This window comes from Leucopleurus acutus (genome assembly GCF_964270905.1).
Source record: "Leucopleurus acutus genome assembly, chromosome: 14".
In the NCBI taxonomy this organism is placed as follows: Eukaryota; Metazoa; Chordata; class Mammalia; order Artiodactyla; family Delphinidae; genus Leucopleurus; species Leucopleurus acutus.
The window spans coordinates 29,637,348-29,653,896 of record NC_139156.1 but is presented as its reverse complement, the minus strand read 5'-3'; the positions used below and the strand labels follow the sequence as shown (position 1 = coordinate 29,653,896).

At 37.8% G+C, this 16,549-nt stretch overlaps 1 protein-coding gene across 1 annotated transcript in view; it reads left to right on the top strand.

The window, feature by feature from the left end:
* Nucleotides 1-16,549, top strand: part of R3HCC1L (R3H domain and coiled-coil containing 1 like) — an 86,642-nt gene that overhangs the window by 55,862 nt on the left and 14,231 nt on the right. Inside the window, exon 4 of the mRNA XM_082854205.1 lies at nt 16,372-16,547. Within this exon, the coding sequence (XP_082710331.1) occupies nt 16,372-16,547 (176 nt within the window). The remainder of the gene's footprint in view (nt 1-16,371; nt 16,548-16,549) is intronic.

Here is a 16,549-nt window from a genome sequence, read left to right as displayed (position 1 = left end):
ATATCTATTATAGCCAAATCCTGAGAGATCTTACTGAATAGGTTAAAGATGAATTTAATGGATTCTGGCTAACTGTTGAGCAGATACAGAGGGAAACTTCTTCCAAAGGGCTTTTCTGTGTTGACAAGATGTATTTCACACTGGCCTATTTGAGGGGAGAAGAATAATTTATTATTCATATTTATTTTATTTTTCCAGCAGATGTTGGAATGATGTTAGACACTATAGAGGGAAGGGAAGGGTGTAATAAAGGAAGGTATGATTGTTTTTTTAAGGAGTTTGTGCTGAGTTGAAGAGTAAATGATTGTTGAATATGCTGGCTAGTTAGAGTTCATAAATACAAAATGTTGGATTTGAAGGCATCTTAGAAATTATTTAGTTCAATTTTTTTCATTTTCTTAGTTTAGACATTCCCTCTTCCAGCATTTAAATTCCTTACCATAAATAAGAATCATTGGTTTTGAATAGTAGAATCATTCCCCCTTTTATTCCTTACACCTTTGCCCAGAAGGGGAAAAAATGATTTTCCCTATAAAATCTCCAGTTTTGTAAATGGGGAAATTGAAGGTTGATGGTTGTATCTTTAAGACAAGCGGAATCAGTATTTCAGTCTACTTCTGTCTTAATCCAGTATTTATGTTCTTTCTACCAGACCACTTCCTCTCCTATAAAATAGTTTTGTTTGAGTGACTCCTTAGAGCCTTTTAAATACTAAGTGATGAGTCTTTTGATTCTGAGAGTTGAACCAGAAGTACAGAAAAATGTTCACAAGCATGTATAAAAGAGACACGTGAGACTGAAGAGGGCAGCGCATTGGACAGAATTGACTTTCCAGTACCATGCGCTTCCTCCTTATTCTTAGGAGGTGTTTGCATGCACATTTGTACCACAGTTAGTACTTCTTATGGGCGAGTCAGGAAACAGCAGGTCTTAAACATTTCTTAAAAGAATATAGAGCAGAAGGCACCTACAAATTAACATGCATGAATCCTTTGAAATTGCATGCAAACTTTTATATGTAAGTACAGTTTTTCATAACTTTTATCGGATTCTCAAAGGTGATAGTTCCCCAAAGTATGGTCCCTGGACCAGCAGCATAAGCAGCACCTGGGAACTTGTTAGAAATGCAGACTCTTCAGCCAGGCTGTCTTTATGTTTATGAGACTTTCAAGTGATTCTGATGCACATAAAGTGAGAATCACAGCTCAAAGACAACATACAAACTTAAATTATATCAAGATGTGAGTGTGGTAACCAGAAGTGGCTGTCAGCTCATAATCAGAAAGCAAAACACTGTTCAGCAGAGGTTTTAGACCCAAATCAGGCTAAGATGTACTAATAATATGGTAAGTTAGGTGAATATAGAGAAGTTAATAAGGATCCAGGCATTGGGAGAAGGCCTTAGTCTGGGGAAGGAAGCAGTGTTCTTAGGAGTTGGCAAAGGGACTGCTTAAGGGGGTAGGAGAGCACAGGTGTACGTGGGAGAGAAGAAACAGCTTCCTACAAAAGAAGGGCATGGGACACAGAGCCTTTTGTACATGGTAGACCTAGTAAATATTTACTGAATGGATGTAGGCAGTAGGGCAGAGTTGCTTTCTGCCTTTTTAGGTTAGTCTCCAGGAGCTTTCAAAACATCATTGCTGCCGGAACTTGGATTCTGTGTGGTAGGTTAGGGATATGGCTTCTGTATTGGCGGGAGGGAGGTTTAGGTGTGCAACTCTGTTGTTCAGCTCTTAACACTGTTTAGGTGCAAAAGAATTTAGGCAACTGAGTCTTTTGAGAAGCATAGTAATATAGCCAGAGGACACTAGCCTGACCTAAAGCTGGGAATGGCAGGAAAACGGAGCAGGTAGTGTTTTAAGCTGAAGACAGCCAGTGCCTGGGTATTGCGTTTGTATATCTTCTGAGGTGTTTGGTAGAGATTGGAGTCTGTGTGGAGGCATGAGGATAGATGAGAGCAAGAAAGAAGTTGGATTGAGAATGCAAGTAATGGATCCAACTCCAAGCTATTGCCTCCTGTGCTCTGGGTTTTAGAAGATGTAATAATAATAATGTTATTAAAAGATGTCACAAATCCAAGAACATTAATAGCTTTGGTGACTATTACTCCTAATTTATTATTTATACTGTTCCAAATGTACGTTATTAAAGGCTAAACCAGAGTGTCTGTCTACCTTGAAAACTTTCCAACCAAAGATTTTTGGCTCTTTTCCCAGCTGGCCTATTTCTTTGTTGACAATGGCTAGCCATACAGGTATGCCTAGTACTTCTAATAGGCAGGGAAGTACGCTCTAGAGCAGGGTGTGGTAGCCATTGGCATGTGAAGCAGTTTCCTGTGACATTTGAACTTCTGAAACTGCCTGAAGGGATTAGGTCATTGTTGAGGTCCCAGAACTGCAACTCTTGATGAGTCTCCAAAGATTACACATCTCCTAAAACCGTGGTATGGGATGCCCAGAAATTGAAGTTGATAATTGATAAAGAAAAGGATGTTGGCATGACTTCTTTTAACCCTTTGAGATCTTGGTACCAGCACACAGGAATTATTGTTGTCTAGATAAAACTTCCTCTGCTGCCTCCTGTACTGATCAGCAAACCTATTGGTAGGAGGGTTAGTAAGATACCAGCAGCAAAACATTGATGTTGATAGACACTGACATCTGGTCCCTTCACTGGCCATTTCTGGTCCTGATGTGTGTTTTTAGATAGCGGTAAATATTTAGGTAGGAGTCTCCTTTTGTTATAGAAGGTTGCTAACAAGGTATGACCATGGAAAAGAGAAAAGGAACACCATTCATTCCCAAACCATCTTCCTTCTGTGTGTGCCTACTCATGTTCATACTTCATCAGTGGTATCTTTCCATCTGGTCTTCCCAATCATGCTGGGAAGACGAGGAAATCCAGATATGTCTCCCCGGCTTTCTCAGTCTTCCTCTTGACTAAAATTTAATCTGCCACAGTGTTTTCACTGTTCAGTCTGGATAGCATCTTCCCAAGAATGCCAGCATCAGTTTGCCATATTAACCTTTCTGTACTGTCTAAATAGGAGCCAAGTCCAAGTTGGTTGAGGATATTCACTTGGTCCCTGCCCATATATTCGTGTACCATATGTGACTATTCATTAGAGGAAACTGGAGCTCTCAAATTTGTCCTCTGGCACTGGGGTCAGTAAGTGATCATCTGACATGCTTCATTATTGTAGCTTTCTTTTTTCTTCCTTTGGTTCTCCTTTTCTGCATTCTTATTCACTTTTGCCCTTTCTTCTCTTTTACTGTGCCTTAATCCAAAGCTATGGCCATGGATTTCTCTCATTGATGATAATCAGTGATATTGAGATGTTGCTGATACCTATTCTAGAGAAATATTTTTTTTAAGATTTATTTATTTTTGGCTGCGTCAGGTCTTAGTTGCAGCACGTGGGATATTTATTGAGGCATGCGGGCTCTTTCCTTGTGGTGCGTGGGCTCTTCGTTGCGGGCTGTGAGCTTCTCTCTAGTTGTGGCATGTGGGTTTTCTCTTCTCTAGTTGTGGCACGCAGGCTCCAGGGTGCATGTGCTCTGTAGTTTGTGGCACGTAGATTCCAGAGCGAGTGGGCTCTGAACTTTGCGGCATGTGGGCTCTAGTTGTGGCACGCGGGCTTAGTAGTTGTGGCACGCGGGCTTAGTTGCCCGGCGGCACGTGGGATCTTAGTTCCCTGACCAGGGATTGAACCCGCATCAAACCTGCATTATAAGGTGGATTCTTTACCACTGGACCACCAGGGAAGTCCCTAGAGAAATCTTTAGATGGCACCTTGAATGGCATTCTACTCATTCTGTGTTAATAAATTTTATGAAGTCAAAGTTTGCATTTCTGGCCTTGGTTTCTTGATAAGGTCAGTGGAGGCATAGCCTAGATATATTAGATAATTTTATTTGCAGATAGGAAACACCACTGAAGACATTATCTACTCTTATATTTAATGTATAAAATGTTATGTAAAGCAACTATACTCTAATAAAAATTAATTTAAAAAAAAGTTGGAGTTTAAAAGTCTGAATTTATCCTTCTGCTGTTGTAAAGGATTTATGCCCAAAGCAGTATAGAAAAGGGATGAAAGCCATAACTTATGCTGTATATTATACACTGTAGTTTTATTATCTTTTAAGGGAACTCTTTTTGGATGTGTTAGAACTTAGGTCATGAAAAATTTGAAAAGGCTTGAAATACTTTAAAAAAAATAGTGTTATTTCCCTATTTGCCAAAGATAGGAAGTTAAATGGGTGAAACATTTTAATTCTAGCTTTTGATTTATTCACATTACCATGGACAAACATGAAAAATTTATTTTCTTCAGTTTCTACTGAAGAGTAGAAACTGAGTTAGTAAGCAGTTAAGTAGCTACAGGGTAATAGTGGAAGAGAAAATAGAAACAAAAGGTTTGAATAACCTAACCTACATAATTGAGAATTAGCTATATGGGTTAATTCTGTAAGTAATTATGTAAATAGACATGGTGATATTTGAAGCAACCGCAGTAATGTTATACCATTAACTCCTGGTCAAGTCTCTGTTGTCCATGTCCCTGTAACCTCCTGATATCCCTAATATTTAAATTTGTTATAGCCACAACTATAGTTTAAAATGGTTTATTACGTTTAATTAAAAGTACCTGGGGCTTCCCTGGTGGCGCAGTGGTTGAGAGTCCGCCTGCCAATGCAGGGGACGCGGGTTCGTGCCCCGGTCCGGGAAGATCCCACATGCCGCGGAGCAGCTGGGCCCGTGAGCCATGGCCGCTGAGCCTGCGCATTCGGAGCCTGTGCTCCGCGACAGGAGAGGCCACAACAGTGAGAGGCCCGTGTACCGCAAAAAAAAAAAAAGTACCTACAGAAGTGTTCTTATTCCTACCTTCCAAGATCAGAGGCAGGATTATAACATAGGCCTTGAACAATAAGGACTAAGACCTGGAACTTTAACCTGTCTAAGAGAGAAAACTGTACGTCTTTTTTTAAAAAGTGGAACGTTAGCATTGAAAGGGACCTGTAACATAATGTTTTATGTTTACCTCTTGCTTTATAGATAAGGCAAGTAAGGCCCAGAAAGGTTGTTACTGACCTAGCTAAGGTTAGTGCCAGAGTTGGCACTAGAATCCCAGTCTCCTGGTTTCTAACCCTGGGCTTTTTCCATGACAGTAAGCCTTTGCCTCTACCTAAAGCTCTCAGCCAATCAACAGACATTGTACAACCGTACTGTGCCCAGCTCTGATATTGGTGATATGAGGGATAAAAGAGAAGGATAAGAATGTTTAAGGAGTTTATAGTCTTGTGGAGCTGATGAAACTTATTCTCAGAAATGTCTAGAAAAAAATAAAGAAGTATTCTATCTCATTGAATTGAAAATGCTATTGATTGTGAAATATATCATTATTTTATGTATCACTAAGAAAGAAATTAAACTTTTACACAATGCTTACCTTTTAGAATTTTAATTTTATACATACTGAAAGAGCTCTTAATTAGACATAAATTTTTTTATCACATGTCATCTCTTACATAAAGAAAATGTAGGTGAAATAAATTGGTTCTCATTTCCTAAAACTTTGTGTTTATAGTCCAACTCTTTCTAATGATTTCTTTTTTTTTGGAATTAGAACCCAAGTGTTCCTTTTTCTTCCTTTTTTTTAAAATTTAATTTTATTTATTTGTTTTTTTGGCTGCGTCGGGTGTTAGTTGCAGCACATGAGATCTCCATTTGAGGCATGCAGGATCTTTCGTTGTGGAGCATGGGCTTCTCTTTAGTTGTGATGTGCAGGTTTTCTCTTCTCTACTTGTGGCGTGCAGGCTCCAGGGCACGTGGGCTCTGTAGTTTGTGGCACCTGGGCTCTCTAGTTGAGACACATGAGCTCAGAAGTTGTGGCGTGCAGGCTTAGCTGCCCCATGGCAGATGGGAACCTAGTTCCCCAACCAGGAATCGAACCCATGTCCCCTGCATTGGAAGGTGGATTCTTTACCACTGGAACACCAGGTAAGTCCTAATAATTTTTTGACTCAGTCATTGATACTGATGTCCTTCCATCCTGTTACCATCTTCTGTTCCATCAACAACTTTGATGATACAGCATTTCTTAAAAGAATACATAAAAGAAGCAAAAATCATTGTTGCTGGATTCTTAAGCCAGCTTTGCACTTATATAGGGCTATTCTTATATTCAGATTTTCTTCCACCCTGCTGACCACCCTTTCTGCAAATTTTGGTATTGGTGCTTTTGGTGCTCATTCATATTGAGACAAGCAGTGACAATATGCATGATTAAGATGCATACTGGTGTTGGAGATGTTGAAATGTGCATCTTAGAACTGATGAAATACGGTATATATCCAACTGCCAAGGGTTATGATATGGTAGTATAGGGAATGGAGAAACCATCAAAATAGAGTCAATAGGGAACGCTTCAAGAGGAGATAAAGATTGAAGCTGGGTCTTAAAAGAGAAGGATCAGGAGCAGACAAGGCATTCCAGGCTGTGAGAGCTTGTAAAAAATATGGAACGTTCCCAGGCTTAGGTCCTGAATTTGTCACTATCAGAAGTTTAGATGATCTGTTTTGAAATTTTGTTTTTGTTGTTGTTGTTTTCCTTTTATAATTTATTAAATTGGATTTTCTGCATGATTTATATAGCCAGAACAATTAAAGTTTATTGGCAAAGGGAAATTAAAAAAGTGTCATTTTCCCCCCAAATTTCAGAATGCCATCCAGAATCATTTAAAAAATATATATTTCATAAATCAAATTCTTATTGATGGGGGCTCTATGTAGAATCAGTCTTGATAGACATGCATTTGGACAAAGTAATTAACTTGGGGCATGTGCATTTTATTCATTCCACAAGTATTTTTTGAACGCCTAGTTTGTGCAAGGTAACGTGTGCAGGGGGGGAATATAGGGATAAATAGGACACATCCCTTGTAGTTGAATTATAGAATCAGAATATTGATGAGGAGACTGAAACGCCAGCCTTTCTTTCCAGCCTTACTCCCTGTATTAGTTTGCTCAGGCTGCCAGAGCATAGTACCCTAGACTGACTATGGCAAAGTACCACATAAATTTGTTTTCTCACAATTCTGGAGGCTAGAAGTCCAAGATCAAGGTGGCAGCAAGGGTTAGATTCTTCTGAGGCCTCTCTCCTTGGTTTATAGATGGCCATCTTCTCCCTGTGTCTTTACATGGTCTTCCCTCTGTGTCTGTTTCCAAATTTCCTCTTTTTATAAAGATACCACTCAGATTAGGGTCTACCCTATTTTAACTTAATACCTGTTTAAAGGCATTATCTCTAAATACAGTCATTTTCTAAGGTACTGGGGTTTATGGCTTTAACTCATGAATTTTGAGAGGACACAATTAAGCCCATAGCACTCCCCCAAGCCCTCACATTATTTAGTGTAACCACACTGAACTGTTTAATGAATACCACACTCCTTGCATGCCTTTGCACACTTCTGCCTATGGTACTTTTCTCTGTATAATTTCTTTACTTGGGCAGTGAACGAAACAAAGTTCATTCCCCTGTATCCACTGGTAATACCTTCTTCATTCTTATAACTTTATTACATATTAAAATTCTTTGTTCAAGTTCTTTCTCTAATGTTATGTTCAGTGTACATTAAATGTTGGTTAGGTGGTCAGGTTGAGGTTGGAGGAAGAGACAGGTCTTATTAATATAGGGTGTTATACAGTGAGTACTGTAAAAGTAGTGCAGATGAGGTAAGCACTGTAGAAGTCTAGAGGAAGAGTCAGATTATACATGTGACCAAAAATAATGTGATCAAAGCAATAGGCAGGAAGAAGCAAGATGTGTTTAGGCATAGTATTACTCTTTGGTTGGAATGTAGCATATTTTAAGGGATGACATGACATAAAGCTAGAAATGTAGTATATATTTTAGTACACTATTAATGAGGTAATAAATTACCACAAACTACTGTCTTAAAACAACACAAATTTGTCTTTTACAGTTCTGTAGGTAGAAGTCCAAAATGGGCCTCACTGGACTAAAATTAGGGTATTGGCAGGATTGTGATCCTTTCTGAAGACTCTAGGGGAGAACCCATTTTCTTACCTTTTTCAGCTTCTCCTACACGCTGCCCACATTCCTTGGCTCATGGCCCCCTTCCGTTTTCAAAGCCAGCAGTGGCCAGCCAAGTCTTTCTCATATTGCCTCACTCTGACACACTGACTCTTCTGAAACAATTTGCTTTTAAGGACCCTTGTGATTATATTGGGCCCACCTAGATAATCCAGCATTATCTATTTTACAGTCATCTGATTAGCATCTTTAATTCCACCTGCTACCTTAATTCTCCTTTGCCATGTATCATGTTCATAAGTTGAGGGAATTAGGACATGGACATCTTTGAGAGGCTGTCATTCTGCCAACCACAGGTAGGTTGGGTCCAGGTTATGAGCTTTAAATACAGCCATTGAAGATTTTTAATCAAAGGAATGTCATGATCAAAGCAGTATTTTGGGAAGTTTAATCTATAAGCTATATGGTGTCTCGAATATAGGACTGGAAAGAAATCAGCACACCTGAGTTCTTTTCAGCTTTGCCATTGATCCTCCCTCCATCTCTCCTTTCCTCCCAGAACTGCTTGTATCCATAAATCCTTAATCAGAGGGAATTAGTTGTCCTGAACATTGATATAGCCACCGTTTCTGATTCTGTTCACTGTAAGGCCATTTCATCATGTTACGGAAGGAGTACTAGACTAGCGGTCAGGAGACCTGAGTTATGATTCAAACTTTATCAGTAATTTGATTTGTAACCTTAGGGATGTCCTTTAGTCTCTCTGTGATGTAATTTTCCATCCTTATAATTGGGATAACAGTAGCAGCTGATCTAACATGCCCATCTGACAGATATAAATATAACTTTATCCCAAAATAATGTAGCATATATTTATTTTTTGTTTGTAGAGAGTAACTTGTGACTTCAGAACTTTTTGTTTTTCCTTTTGTATCTTGAAGAACCTAGTATCAAACAAAAAATAAAAAGCTCAGTGATCCATGCCTAGTTGACCTTCTGCTCTCTGCACCCTTTTTGTCCCCTTCTACAAATAGGAATCAGGCAATTATATCATAGCAAGTCAGGTACTATTTTTTTTTTTAACATATTTTTTGGAGTGTAATTGCTTTACAATGGTGTGTTAGTTTCTGCTGTTATCACAAAGTGAATCAGCTATACGTATACATATATCCCCATATCCCCTCCCTCTTGCATCTCCCTCCCACCCTCCCTATCCCACCCCCAGGTGGTCACAAAGCACCAAGCTGATCTCCCTGTGCTATGCGGCTGCTTCCCACTAGCTATCTATTTTACATTTGATAGTATTTATAAGTCCATGCCACTCTCTCACTTCATCCCAGCTTACCCTTCCCCCTCCCCTTGTCCTCAAGTCCATTCTCTAGGTCTGCATCTTTATTCCTGTCCTGCCCCTAGGTTCATCAGAACCATTTGTTTTTTGGGTGTTTTTTTTTTAGATTCCATATGTATGTGTTAGCGTACAGTATTTGTTTTTCTCTTTCTGACTTACTTCACTCTGTATGACAGACTCTAGGTCCATCCACCTCACTACAAATAACTCAATTTTGTTTCTTTTTATGGCTGAGTAATATTCCATTGTATATATGTGCCACATCTTCTTTAACCATTCATCTGTCGGTGGACACTTAGGTTGCTTCCATGTCCTGGCTATTGTAAATAGTGCTGCAATGAACGTTGTGGTACATGTATCTTTTTGAATTATGGTTTTCTCAGGGTATATATGCACAGTCGTGGGATTACTGGGTCATATGGTAGTTCTGTTTTTAGTTTAAGGAACCTCCATACTGTTCTCCATAGTGGCTGTATCAATTTACATTCCCACTAACAGTGCAGGAGGGTTCCCTTTTCTCCACACCCTCTCCAGCATTTATTGTTTGTAGATTTTTTGACGCTGGCCATTCTGACTGGTGTGAGGTGATACCTCATTGTGGTTTTGATATACATTTCTCTAATCCCTCTTGTGTGTCTTTGGAGAAATGTCTATTTAGGTCTTCCACCCATTTTTTGATTGGGTTGTTTGTTTTTTTTGATATTGAACTGCATGAGCTGCTTGTATATTTTGGAGATTAATCCTTTGTCAGTTGCTTCGTTTGCAAATATTTTCTCCCATTCTTTTTTTTTTGATAAATTTGTTTATTTTATTTTATTTATTTTATTTATTGCTGCATTGGGTCTTCATTGCTGCATGTGGGCTTTCTCTAGTTACGGCGAGCTGGGGCTACTCTTCGTTGTGGTGTGCAGGCTTCTCATTGTGGTGACTTCTCTTGTTGAGAGCACTGGCTCTAGGCACGCAGCCTTCAGTAGTTGTGGTGCAGGGGCTTAGTTGCTCCACAGCATGTGGGATCTTCCCAGACCAAGGCTCGAACCCGTGTCCCCTGCATTGGCAGGCGGATTCTTAACCACCGTGCTACAGTCTTTTCGTCTCGTTTGTGGTTTCCTTTGCTGTGCAAAAGCTTTTAGGTTTAATTAAGTCCCATTTGTGTATTTTTGTTTTATTTCTATTTCTCTAGGAGGTGGGTCAAAAAGGATCTTGCTGTGATTTATGTCAAAGAGTGTTCTGCCTATGTTTTCCTCTGAGAGTTTTATAGTGTCTAGCCTTACGTTTAGGTCTTTAATCCATTTTGAGTTTATTTTTGTGTATTGCTTTAGGGAGTGTACTAATTTCATTCTTTTATGTGTAGCTGTCCAGTTTTCCCAGCACCACTTATTGAAGAGGCTGTCTTTTCTCCATTGTATATTCTTGCCTCCTTTATCAAAGATAAGGTGACTGTATGAGTGTGGGTTTATCTCTGGGCTTTCTATCCTATTCCATTGATCTATATTTCTGTTTTTGTGCCAGTACCATACTGTCTTGATTACTGTAGCTTTGTAGTATAGTCTGAAGTCAGGGAGCCTGATTCTTCCAACTCTGTTTTTCTTTCTCAATATTGCTTTGGCTATTCGGGATCTTTTGTGTTTCCATACAAATTGTGAAATTTTTTGTTCTAGTTCTGTGAAAAATGCCATTGGTAGTTTGATGGGGATTGCATTGAATCTGTAGATTGCCTTGGACATGGTATATCTCTCCATCTGTCGGTATCATCTTTAATTTCTTTCATCAGTGTCTTATAGTTTTCTGCATACAGGTCTTTTGTCTCCTTAGGTAGGTTTATTCCTAGGTATTTTATTCTTTTTGCTGCAATGGTAAATGGGAGTGTTTCAGATTTTTCATCTATTCCTATTCATTAGTGTATAGGAATGCAAGAGATTTCTGTGCATTAATTTTGTATCCTGCTACTTTACCAAATTCATTGATTAGCTCTAGTAGTTTTCTGGTAGCATCTATAGTATCTCCTCATCTGAAAACAGTGACAGTTTTACTTCTTTTCCGATTTGGATTCCTTTTATTTCTTTTTCTTCTCTGATTGCCGTGGCTAAAACTTCCAAAACTATGTTGAATAATAGTGGTGAGAGTGGGCAACCTTGCCTTGTTCCCAATCTTACTGGAAATGGTTTCAGTTTTTCACCATTGAGAACAATGTTGGCTCTGGGTTTGTCATATGTGGCCTTTATTATGTTGAGGTAAGTTCCCTCTATGCCTACTTTCTGTAGGGTTTTTATCATAAATGGGTGTTGAATTTTGTTGAAAGCTTTTTCTGCATCTATTGAGATGATCATATGGTTTTCCTCTTTCAATTTGTTAATATGGTTTATCACATTGATTGATTTGCGTATATTGAAGAATCCTTGCATTCCTGGGATAAACCCCACTTGATCATGGTGTATGATCCTTTTAATGTGCTGCTGGATTCTGTTTGCTAGTATTTGTTAAGGATTTTTTGCATCTATGTTCATCAGTGATATTGGCCTGTAGTTTTCTTTTTTTGTGACATCTTTGTCTGCTTTTGGTATCAGGGTGGTGGTGGCCTCACAGACTGAGTTTGGGAGTGTTCCTCCCTCTGCTATATTTTGGAAGAGTTTGAGAAGGATAGGTGTTAGCTCTTCTCTAAATGTTTGATAGAATTTGCCTGTGAAACCATCTGGTCCTGGGCTTTTGTTTGTTGGAAGATGTTTAATCACAGTTTCAATTTCAGTGCTTGTGATTGGTCTGTTCATTTTTCTATTTCTTCCTGGTTCAGTCTCGGAAGATTGTGCTTTTCTAAGAATTTGTCCATTTCTTCCAGGTTGTCCACTTTATTGGCACATAGTTGCTTGTAGTAACCTCTCATGACCCTTTGTATTTCTGCAGTGTCAGTTGTGACTTCTCCTTTTTCATTCTAATTCTGTTAATTTGAGTCTTCTCCCTTTTTTTCTTGATGAGTCTGCCTAATGGTTTATCAGTTTTGTTTATCTTCTCAAAGAACCAGCTTTTAGTTTTATTCATCTTTGCTGTCGTTTCCTTCATTTCTTTTTCATTTATTTCTGCTCTGATCTTTATGATTTCTTTCCTTCTGCTAACTTTGGGGGTTTTTTTGTTCTTCTTTCTCTAATTGTTTTAGGTGTAAGGTTAGGTTGTTTATTTGAGATTTTTCTTCTTTCTTGAGGTAGGATCGTATTGCTGTAAACTTCCCTCTTAGAACTGCTTTTACTGCATCCCATAGGTTTTGGGTCATCGTGTTTTCATTGTCATTTGTTTCTAGGTATTTTTTGGTTTCCTCTTTGATTTCTTCAGTGATCTCTTGGTTATTTAGTAGCATATTGTTTAGCCTCCATGTGTTTGTATTTTTTACAGATTTTTTTCTGTAATTGATATCTAGTCTCATAGTGTTGTGGTTGGCAAAGATACTTGATACAATTTCAGTTTTCTTAAATTTACCAAAGCTTGATTTGTGGCCCAAGATATGATCTATCCTGAGGAATGTTCCATGAGCACTTGAGAAGAAAGTGTATTCTGTTGTTTTTGGTTGAAATGTCCTATAAATATCAATTAAGTCCATCTTGTTTAATGTGTTATTTAAAGCTTGTATTTCCTTTTTTATTTTCATTTTGGATGATCTGTTCATTGGTGAAAGTGGGGTGTTAAAGTCCCCTACTATGATTGTGTTACTGTCGATTTCCCCTTTTATGGCTGTTAGCATTTGCCTTACGTATTGAGGTGCTCCTATGTTGGGTGCATAACTATTTACAGTTGTTATATCTTCTTGAATTGATCCCTTGATCATTAGGTAGTGTCCTTCTTTGTCTCCTTTAATAGTCTTTATTTTAAAGTCTATTTTGTCTGATAGAAGAATTGCTACTCCAACTTTCTTTTGATTTCCATTTGCATGGAATATCTTTTTCCATCCCCTCATTTTCAGTCTGTATGTGTCCCTAGCTCTGAAGAGGTACTATTTTTTAGACTTGTTTTCAAGAGCAGGTTACTAGGCTTATAAGAGTCTTAAAACCCTCACTTTGGGAAGATAATTTAATTTAGTTGATTTTGTGGAAGCTGGTTCTACATATGAAGGACTACTCAGATTTCACTTATGCTTTATAAACAGCAAACAGGCCCTTGGTAAAAATCATAAAATATTTGTGATTCATAACTCAAAATTATTTGCTGAGTTGTTTGCAAACTTTCCTGTGGACTGTAATAGATTAGAATGAATCAAATTGTAAACCTTTCCCCTCTATTGTTGCTCTATCAAACATTTATTAGCCATATGAAAGAAAAATATATGAAGGTTGGTCATAAAATATGAAGGTTTCACATTGACAGTTGTGACAAGTATTGTCTCAATACATGTGACTCTTAACAGTAAATGTTTCAGTTGTCTACAGTAGAAATATGATGCAAACTACAAATGTGAGCCATGTATATAATTTAAAATTTCTATGAGCCACATTTAAAAAGGTAAAAATAAACAGGTAAAGTCAAGAACGTATTTTTAATATATCCAAAATATCATTTCAACATGTAATCAATATAAGAAATTATTAGTGAGATCTTTTATTTTTTGTATTAAGTCTTTGAAATTTGATGTGTATTTTATACATAAAACACATCTCAATTCAGACTAGCCATGTTTCTAGTACTCAGTAACCACATGTGACTGGCAGCTACTGTGTTGGACAGTACAGGTCTACTGCAAAAAAGTCATTGCATCAAATCTTAGGGCCTTTCCTGAAATACATCTGTATTACTGTGTCTAACCCCTGTCTGATAGTGGTCTCTACCCTACCCGCCCCCACTCCCCTCTCACAATCATGCTCTGATCCTCACTTTATACCATATTGTCTTCTCTTAGGCATTTCCCCCTTCTGTGCTACATATTCCTTTCTCTTTACCCTGTCAAGGCCCCCTTGAATGTTTTGTTGAAATTCTCAGGAGAAAACACCATTAATAGTATGGCCTGCTACCTCTCAGCCTACCTCCCCCAAAAATGTGTTGCCAGTAGACATGTAAGCTGATCCCAACAATATCAGTACCATGGGAGTATGAAACAAAGTTCTTCTCCTCTTAAGCAAAGTTAGGAGTCCCTGATAATAGTGGAGTCTTGAGTGTTATAGGAAAAACTAGTCAGGAGTATGTTACTTGTAGGCTTTATATCTATTTTCCCATGAAATGTAGAGTAGGAATTGTGTGTTTTGCTATTATTTACACTTTGCATTTAATCAGTACCAGAAGCTGAAGTGTTTAATAATTACCTCAAAAATGGGATGTAAGTATACAAGTTCAAATTTGCTGACCAGATTAGAGCAAAGGGCCATAATCAAATTTCCTTGCCAGACTATCCTGCCTCTCTTTTTTCTTCCTCTTTATAATCAGTTCTTATAGTTCCAAGATATTTGTAGTTAGGCATTGTTTACCTCTCACAATGCATTATTTAGCCCCAATTTATAAATGCATGGACATGCAGTGGTTTGTTTGGTTTGGTTTTTGCAAAGTAACTCAAAAAGTCCATGCCAGAAATTCAAAAATGAAGCAAATAGTTCCAAGGACAGTAGCATTAAAAAGTTAGAAATAAATTTAACAAAAGAAGTGTAAAACTTGTACCCTGAAACTACAACACATTTTTGGAAGAAATTAAAGAAGACCTAAATAAACATCCCATGTTTATCTTCTTTAATATTGTTAAGATACTACCCAAAGTGATTAACACATCCAGCTCAATCCCAGCTGTCCTGTACTTTTTGCAGAAATTGACAAAATGATCCTCTAATTCATTTGGAAATGCAAGGGACTCAGAATAGCCAAAATGATTTTGAAAAAGAACAAAGTAGGAAGACTCAAACTTCCTGATTTCAAAACTTATAAAACAACAGTAATCAAGACAGTGTGGCACTGGCATAAGGATGGACTTGCAAGTAATTGCAGATTACCCTCCTTTCTGGGGCTCTGAGTTATTCTAAACTGATACACCAGTCCACTGTAGGCTTTTAAGGATTTGTTAAACATTTAGCTGATATCTTCTTGCCCACTCATGTGGTGGCCACTTCTTCCCATGATCTGCCAGAGGCAAAAAAGTTTATATATTCTGTTTCTCTTTGGAGGGACATGTCATCCTGTGGATTTCAATTTTCTTGTGTACTCTGTGTTGCATACTCAGCTGTATGGTAAACTCAAGAAAAGTTATGATTTTATAGGTCAGTTGGTCTTTTCTCATTGTTACGGTGTGAGGAATATTCTCTTCCTGATTTCTACATCCTAAGCAGGGTAGAAATAACATGGTGCTTGGCCTATAATAGATTTAGCACCTAGTTAAAATATGTTTAAATTGGGTTGAAATTGAATTCTTACTTAGGTGACACGTAGTGTGCTAACACTTACTGCATCATCTCATTTAATCTGCACACCATAGAATAGTAGAATTTTAAGTATTCTTCATTACTATTAATTCCTGTATTAACCTGCTTTATGGAAATTCCTTTAGGTAGCTCTCATGCTAGGGAACTTAAATATAATTATTTGTGCCACTTACATTTGTCATAACAAATTTCTTCGTAAGCTACTGTCAACGAAAGGTAGACTAACAAAGTGTTTTTATTCTTAAAAATTTTGTTTTGTTTTTGTTCACTTTCAGAAACAAAACTATGGGTCTGATCAATAAGTTCAAATAAGACAAATGTTATTAATTCATCTCTTCAGCTATTTTCTGAAATTTATTTTCTAAGATGTGTTGTTCATAACTCACCACATTAATCAAAGTATTCCACATGTATAATATAAGCTGGGTGATAGAGCCCAGTCATTACTGTGTTCATGAACAGAGACAAATGATAAAGATTAAGGAATAGGAACATGGAGACAAAAAGGATTGTTTACATATGGGAGGATATTTTACAATGCTCTGGCTTGATGTAACAGTCACGTATATGCTTCCTCCTCTCTAGTTATCAGGGAATATGAAGAATAGAGAAAGCATCCAAGAACCTATATTTGATTATTACAACCATGAAGTTCCTGATATTGACCTCAGTGATTGTGAATTCCCACATGTCATTGAAATTTATGACTTCCCCCAAGAATTTCGTACTGAAGATCTTCTACGGATTTTCTGCACTTATCAGT